This window comes from Pezoporus wallicus, unplaced genomic scaffold (assembly GCF_028554395.1).
Source record: "Pezoporus wallicus isolate ANWC-B61680 ecotype Strahan unplaced genomic scaffold, APGP_CSIRO_Pwel_v1 contig_2012, whole genome shotgun sequence".
NCBI classification, from domain to species: domain Eukaryota; kingdom Metazoa; phylum Chordata; class Aves; order Psittaciformes; family Psittacidae; genus Pezoporus; species Pezoporus wallicus.
The window spans coordinates 3,775,965-3,783,941 of NW_026639840.1; the positions used below are offsets into that span (position 1 = coordinate 3,775,965).

General features: G+C 42.3%; 1 protein-coding gene across 1 annotated transcript; it reads right to left on the reverse strand.

Moving 5' to 3' along the window:
* Positions 1-929: 929 nt before the first annotated feature.
* Positions 930-6,958, reverse strand: TMEM254 (transmembrane protein 254). Its single transcript, XM_057416356.1, has 4 exons — positions 6,766-6,958; positions 4,653-4,756; positions 3,414-3,473; positions 930-1,175 (listed from the first exon to the last, which is right to left on the reverse strand). Exons 1-4 carry the CDS (start codon positions 6,871-6,873, stop codon positions 1,055-1,057), a joined length of 393 nt encoding a protein of 130 aa, XP_057272339.1. The 5' UTR covers positions 6,874-6,958; the 3' UTR covers positions 930-1,054.
* Between the last annotated feature and the right edge of the window lie 1,019 nt (positions 6,959-7,977).

Here is a 7,977-nt window from a genome sequence, read left to right on the forward strand (position 1 = left end):
CTCCCCACACCATAGCTAATATTTAAATAGTTATTACTTTAAAAAGTGCTAAAACAAGACAGGCTGAGTTCTTGTTCAGATATTCAAAGACCATATGATAAAAGGCTCACTACGCATATATAAGTACCCTGAGGGGACCTTAAGATGGTCACTCAACCACAGATTTCAGGACATCAGCATCATGAAACAGTGGTGTATGTTTACTCACTACTTTCAATTTCATCCACAGATATAAAATATAAAATTTTCAGCTAGGTTTTGGGAATGCCAATTTATTTTCTCTCTTTCCTGGATAATAAATTATTTTTTGAACAAGCTGCCCTCAAAGCTACAAGATTATTATTTTATGTTGTACTAACTCAAAGATTAAAATCTTCATTCAAAAGATGAGGTCATGCTGCATGAAATTTAAGGCACATGTATTAAACCACACTGAAGTGCATTACATGTCCAAGCTCATCACTGCACCTCAACCAGAACAGAGATTTGGTCTTTTTAATGTGCCTGCAGCAATACAGTAGCTTTTCTTTTGTGGAAGAAAATAACTTGACAAAATAAAGTACAAATACCAGGGTCTAACAGCAACAACAAAAGCCATTAAGAGGTCCTGTAGAGAAAATATATGTAAACTTAAATCCTATCACAAAACAAGTGCAAGTTCCCTTGTGGCTGTAAATACTCTCCCGGATGTAGAAAAAAAACTCCTCCACATGAAAAGGTAATTTATCAACCACTACTACCAGTTGTCAGGAACTTTTCTATGACAATCAGATTATATAGTCTATGTCAAAAACTGCAGAGGAGCAGCTTTTGGCTTCTAGCATGCTAAATGGGATTAAACTCTGGCATTGCCAAGACTGAAGGGCTGAATTTTTACTGGGCCCTGTGAATTATAATTGTCCTCTTTAGTAAGAGGAGAGTTACTTGCGTAAAACAGCACTGCATCATGTAGCAGGAATGTATTTTAGTTAATTACAGTACCTAGATACATAATCAAGGGTATTTTCCAAAAAATGAGGATGAAGAATGCAAAAAGTAACTTCTTTCACTGCTTCTAGTACTGCTTCTTGGCTGCAGGCTTGTAAGACACCAGAAGACCGAAGGAAGCATACCCGAATAAAAGTGTCTGAAGAAACCAATGAAACTGAACTGCTGGGTCAGTAATTCCTTTAGATCTGTCAGATTAATAAAAGCACAAAATGTGTCAAAAAACTTACGGTCTTGCAGATTATACTGTGATACTTACAAAGTAAGGTTAGATATTTCTACCCATCCTTTATACATCAGACTTGATTAGAACACTTGAACCTAGCATCACTAATTTCTATCTGCTGACACTTACTTCCTGCAGTAACTAAACATACCAGTTCTTGTGATTTTAGTGAGTTTTAAGTTATCTTTCAGAGATTTCATGCATACAATTTCCTCAGTAATATATAAACTGCAGTTTCAGCCTATGCTATTTACAATTACTTATCCTAGAAGTTTACGTATAAAGAAACAAGAAATTAGAGTATCTTAATAGTAGTCTTAATACCCAAGTCTGTATATAACTTTTTGTTGAATACGGTAGGTAGACTGCATGCTAGTAGGGCAATGAGCCCTGACAATTACTTTGTGATACAGGACAGAGAAGCACTCTTAACTGAATTTGTGGATAAAAAAAGACAGGGATAAGAGGCTGAAGGCACCTGACTTGATTTATTAAAGAGAGACCTTCCTATACTGGTTAGTTTTAACTTAGCATTTGTGAATTTTTTGTGTATTACAGAGGATGTCACTTTTCCCTCCACTTCATTGCTGAGAAATACTACTGAATTTTACAGAAAAGCATGGGTATAAGCATGATAGCGAAACCAACGTATTTCACGTCCAGTAAACTATTGTGAAGCTACACTCTGCTCCAACTCATTAGTTTACGAAGGAGCTCCCTCTACTGACCTTTGCTAGAAGAGTTCAGCTGTTAGTTACTCCCTGGCCTGTACATGTACAGTGACTGTGTAGCAAGTGTTGACGAACACATTTCTTAATTTTTTTATTAATAATCACAGCTGCAGTGTTTCCAAATGGGTGCAGAAACTGGGAAACAGTTTGCTTCATATACCTGCTTATATGAAGCAAGCTTATCTGAACAGACCGTATGCAGAAATACAGGGCAACAGCCAGTGACAGTACTACTATTGATTAATGAATTTCTTCTTCCTCCCTAGCTCTTCCTCATGGCTCTTTTGTGATGTTCATATGTAGACATCACTTTTATATCAGTAAAAAGCATACAGCGTTTGGTACTCGTAGTAAAGTACAACAGTTCAGTAATGTACAGAAATATGCTTGAGGAGATTATGATGGGCAGACAATCTGTTTTCTCTTACAGACTTTAACACTACTCTGTAAAACTCCATTACTTGATTACAATTCACGGATTTGGTACATTCACTGGTAATCAAAGTTCCCTCATACTTAATCACCTTAAGCATATATACCTATCTATCTGCAGAATCAGAATTACAGTTTTAATTTTAAAGCTACATAATTTAAAACTGAAGCTTGGTAAAAAATTTATTACTAACTCCCATTCTGAAGGCTAAAATGTTCATCCATATTCTATTATCTTGAGAACCACCTTAAACAGCTTTCCATGGAACAAAATCCCTTTTCCTCCAAGAGATGTTACCTGAGAAACCTGTGACAGCTGTGAACTTGACTAAATGAAGTGGAAAGACACCATTTTTACAATGGCAAAGAGACTGGCCAACTACTCTGTAAAGTATGAAAACCAATACCTAAGTTCTTCTAAATTGTTACAAATAAAACTCAAGTGAACAGAAGGACAGTGTGTTTGCACAGGCTACCTTTCCAAGTAATTTGTTACCCTAAGATAAGACTTAGTTTGCCTTACTTTTATAGTACAATTAGTCAAGATATTTTATCCCACAAAGCTGCGGATACAAGTGGATCTTAAGTAGTCCCAAGCAGAAATATTCAATTGTATTATCACAATATAGATGCAATCATTTCAGCATGTAATTAGCCATCTTAAAATTCTGATAAGATGTGATGAAGTTGTAACACCTGAAGTTATCAGACTATTTCTACACTATCTACTGTTCCCTCTGCTTCCTAAGGCACTATGGTATCCAGTGAACAATTTGTTCAGAGGCAGACAGACAAACTCTGGCAAACCCTGCTGCTGCCAGTTCTGCAAGTTGCCATCACTGGCTTTTCTGCCACCATGTCAGCAGAATTTGCAGTGTGAAGGATAGCAAACTACCACTGCAGCAAGAATTTTATCAGTATCCTCTGCACTAGTAACACTGCTGAGAATCACCCAAATCAGTCTGTAGCTTACGTCACTTGTATCAGAAACCCTTTTCAGAGAATTTATGTTGGGGTTTGGGGAGGGAACAACTTACTGGCACATCTTAACACCGTAGAAGGCTTCTACTACGTGAATCAACCAGGACACCCAGAACCTAATAAAAAGAAAACATGTTTTGATTTGTTGAAAATTAGGGAGAAGACTGTTGTATCTAAGATGCATTATGCAGGCAATGTAACACTGGAAGCACAGAAGTAAGATCTCATTTTCAGCCAGAAAATGAGGTGTTTATCTCAGAAAAAAAAAACAACAACCCGTGTGTACTCTTAAAAGAGATTGAAGTCCACCGAGGAAATGAGAAGAACTGTATCTATCTCATGCAATATGCCTCAGCCTACCATTTCAAGATTCCACTGCATGTTTCCAAAAGTTTCAGCACTTGGATTAAGCCAAAAAGCTGAATGCACAGTGAAAGTTGTACAAATTAATCTTAGTCAAGCATGCAAATCTATCCTTCTACTTACACAAGTACTTTTAGTGGTCCTCATGAATTACTGAACTTTTTAGAGACTTAGTTCTATGAGAATTACTGTGTATATAGATTCAGCATATATAATAACTCGACCAAATCTGATCTACAAATTTTCACATAGCAGCTTTTTTTTAGGATCAGTTAGGATCAATACAATACCTTGTTAAAGCAAAAATAAAAGCTTATTTTCTAAATGATGCATGGTAAAATAAACAAGACTGTTTGCTGTCTTCCTGTCTTTACAGGAGGTCAGCAAGTGAGAAACATGGTTACACGGAAATGTTTTCCAGCTCTTTTGTAATTTAAATAACAAAAACTAAGTTTGGTAACAGAGCAAAACTTAGCACTATGCAGTTTCTTCAGCAGGTTATTTTTCATGTGGGCAGGATAAGTTAACAGCGGGGTAGAAAATGTGTTCTATAAGTGAAGCTGAAAAAAGAAGACTCCTAGAGAATGAACTAGACTACCCGAGTTACAATTTGACAAAAGACCCACTTTTAGGGTATGTTACAAGTTTACATATGGACTACTAATGTGTCCAAAAGCAGTATGGTTTTTTCCCCCCTCTCTCATTATAACACAAATGTTAAATGCTAAGTTGAATTTTTAATCTTTCATACTGGTCTTAGCCTGCCTAGTCTGCTGTGTCCTTATACCCCATACCCTTAGTTGTAATGAGCTTCAAAGAAGAGCTCTTTAAATCTAGTAAGTGGGTTACAGGAAAGCTTGTTAACACCAAGAAGAGTCAGAAAGAGGCAACAGGAGAGATGCAAAGTAATCATACAATCAAATATTACTTACCCATAGCATACCCATTTGTGGTGGTTTTCCACTAAATAATTAAGGAAGGTACCAAACACTCCCAAATAACTATAAGGTATAGTCGAAGGAAAAAGCGACACCCACTTAAAGAAAAAAGGAAAAAAAAAAAAAGATTATTTCAAGGCAGAACTACTGTCAACTTAACTTTCAAATTAGCTTTCTTCTTTTGCGCAGTCCCCCCAGTGTCTGCCAAACATGGCTTAGAACTCATCTATTAACAGTATAACTTTTATTCCATTACCCTTGGCCATGACCCATATTCTTCAACAACAGGACCACTAGCCTTCTAAAGCACCCTTACTTAAGGAGATTCAACCTATGTAATCTTTTTTTCCTGACGTAGAAGATGCCAAGGTGAAAAGTTTAAGGTTGCTATCTGTGTACCAAGAGTGCATATACGCTTTAAGTGGCTTTTAAGTTAAGCTCATTACCTATTACACACAGAAGCAGCAAAAAATACATCGTCTCTGTCCTGAGGAAGTTAATCTGAGGCAACTAACCTGAAGAATTCAAATAGTGGCTAGCCTGAGAAGAAGGAATAACTATCTATAGCTGGCGGATCAGTCTGTCTTCTCTTGTCCGTTAAACAAAAAGCACAGTTTTGAAATGGGCACAGAAGATAATAAAGTGCAAAGCCCAAGACGGAAGGTGCACGCAGTGTTCAGGTATCTTGCCTGTCACCGACTTGTCTGCAGTGCTCATCACTGTCTACCTTTATTTTAACAAGCTGTGGAGGAGAAACAGGGAGCCAGCGAGCTGTGCGCTTCAGAGTCCATTGGCTATGTAAGGTAAATACTAAGCTAGGACATAGTTCACACTGGCTTATTTTTCCTCTGGTATCAATGCTGCAGTTTCTAACTGTATGTAAATTTGGCTATGCCAAGGATGTGGCAAGATGATGGATTTAAACACAAAATTTGCTTCAAACTCACTCTGTTTCCTGGAATGGTACAAAAGCTGTTTTGTAAGCTGTGTGGTCTGACCTGACCGTCATTTTTTCAGTGGTAGTCCTTATGTTTAGAAAATCCATGCAAACAGAACAAAAACTACAGCACGTGGAAGTCATAATATAGACTTGTCTGATATATCAGAACTGCCATTAATCTCTGCACTCCACTAACTTGACCTATTTTAGCTTAAGTCTATTTTTACAAATTAAGCCAGCATGATGACTGAACTAGTCTGTTTTTGAACAACACTATCAGTTAGCATAGTCCATAACTAAAGCCATCACTTGTGAATGCACCTTGCTTATTAGTATCATAGAATGGTTTGGGTTGGAAGGGACCTTAAAGATCATCCAGTTCCAGCCTCCTTGCCCCATGGACATGGACACCTTCCACTAGACCAGGTTGCTCAAAGCCCTGTCCAACCTGGCCTTGAACACTGCCAGGTTGTGGGCAACCTGTGCCAATGCCTCCCCACCCTCATAGTAAAGAGCTTCCTAATGTCCAATCTAAATCTCCATTGTCAGATGAAAGCCATTCCTCCTTGTCCTGTCACTACAAGTCACTGCAAAAAGTCCTTCTCCAGGCTTCTTGTAGGCTCTTTTAGGTACCAGAAGGCTGCTCTAATCCATGGCTGTTCTAGAATTTTATTGCTCCACAATGTAGTTTCAATTTTGTGAATGCTGAAGTCGCTTTCACAGGCTACCTGCAACACAAAACCTCACAAGTTGTAGCACCCAGGATGCTGTACGCCACAGCCTTCCTTCACCTTGGAATTCAGGCAGTTTATTTTTCCTCTGAAATAGCTTCGTGGATTTGTTCAGCTACCTCGTGAGCTGACCTGGCCAAAGCAGCATTTCTAGTTTCCTTTTAATCCCGGTTTACTTTAGCAAGAGGCGTTTCCATGGCTGCCGGGACTACTAAAAAAACCTATTCCACAATCCCTGCAGCTTCGGAGCTGCCTGCGAGCCCCGCTGAGGGCTGCTATGGTAGCAGCAAACCCCGGGAGGTGCCCATCCGGTCCCTGAGCTCCGCCGCTCCAGCTTCGAGGGCGCCGGGGAGCTGCTACAGGCCTGCTCGTCTGTCCCGGGGCCCGCAGGGGCCGGGCCCGCCGCTCCGCCCCGCGCCCACCCGCCGCTCCTTACGCCGAGGACGACCATGCCGAAGGCGATGGCGATCATCCAGATGAGCCGGGAGCGCTGGAAGTGGCAGCTGCCATCGCGGAGCCGCTCTGCGCCGCTGACCCCCACCATCCTGCCGAGGCCGCTGCCAACCGCCGCTCTGAGCGTTGAGTGCCGCCGCCGCCGCTAAGGCCGCCGCGCGGGGGGCGGAGCCGGAGGCGGGGACGCAGCGCCGGTGACAGGCCGGCGATGCCACTAAGCGGCGATCTGGGGAAAACCGGGGCCCTGCTGCGGCAGAAAGAGCGCGGTGGGGGCTTCGTGGTGCAGCGGGAAGGGGCAACCTGTGCCTGGCCGCGGACTGGGCCGGCGGGGTGCCCCCAGGTGTGGAAGCCATTAGCAGGGGCAGCAGCGCTCCGTCACTTCCTGGTCAGCCTGCCCACAGCCGCCTCTCCCCGCAGTGGTATGCGGCAGGTCCCGGTGCCGGCAGCCGGCTCTTCGTGGTGCTCGTGACCGGGCAGGAAGCCGGGCATGCCCCGAGGGCCGCACTGCCCCTGGAGCGGAAGAGGGAGAACCGCAGCTTACTAAACGGGGTTGTGAAACAGCGCCAGCTTTGGAGTGAGCTTTTTAGCTCCACTCTTCTCAAATCAACTCCAGCTATTTGTTCTAGGGGTGCAGGAAATGTAGGTAATCGGGCAGTTACAGTGGGTGTAGCTCGACAAGCACCGTGTGCAGCAGGGACTGAGCCCTGCATTAGCACCTCGTAACCCCTCGCACCTCCCAGGACCTCCCCGGCTCGTCAGCTGGGAGGTGAGCAGAGCCGTGCATAGGCCGAGAGTGCTCTCTTGTGGCACAAATGGGAACAGGCAGAGAGAGAGGGACAATGAGGTCCAAAGGGGTGCCACCGGGAAAGTGCGCAGGACTATCTCTACTCTTCTAAATTGCACAGTGTCACCGACGCAGCCCAGCTGCTGATTACAAATTAGCAGTAGGTCTCGCTACTGGGCTAAAGTAAACTGGTAATGACATTTCTGTCACTGACCAGGTCAGTCTTATTATTTAGAATGCTGCTTATTACCCAGTGCTCAGCACCAATTCAGGTTTGGGTTGACAGCATCCCTGAGGAGAAGGACGTGGGGGTGTTGATTGATAAGCTCAACATAAGCTTGCAGCCCAGAAATCCAGTAATAAACTATTAATAAGTTATTTGTTCTTAAAGATAAGCTACTAGCAGTGCAT

Excerpts from the sequence above, each read along its gene's own strand:
- TMEM254 (XM_057416356.1), bottom strand. The coding sequence starts at position 6,873 with ATGGTGGGGGTCAGCGGCGCAGAGCGGCTCCGCGATGGCAGCTGCCAC. Across the intron at positions 3,474-4,652 it reads CACAAATGGGTATGCTATGG|GTTCTGGGTGTCCTGGTTGA; the intron begins GTAAGTAATATT and ends TCTTTTTATTAG. Across the intron at positions 1,176-3,413 it reads TACGGTGTTAAGATGTGCCA|ATCTAAAGGAATTACTGACC; the intron begins GTAAGTTGTTCC and ends TTAATCTGACAG.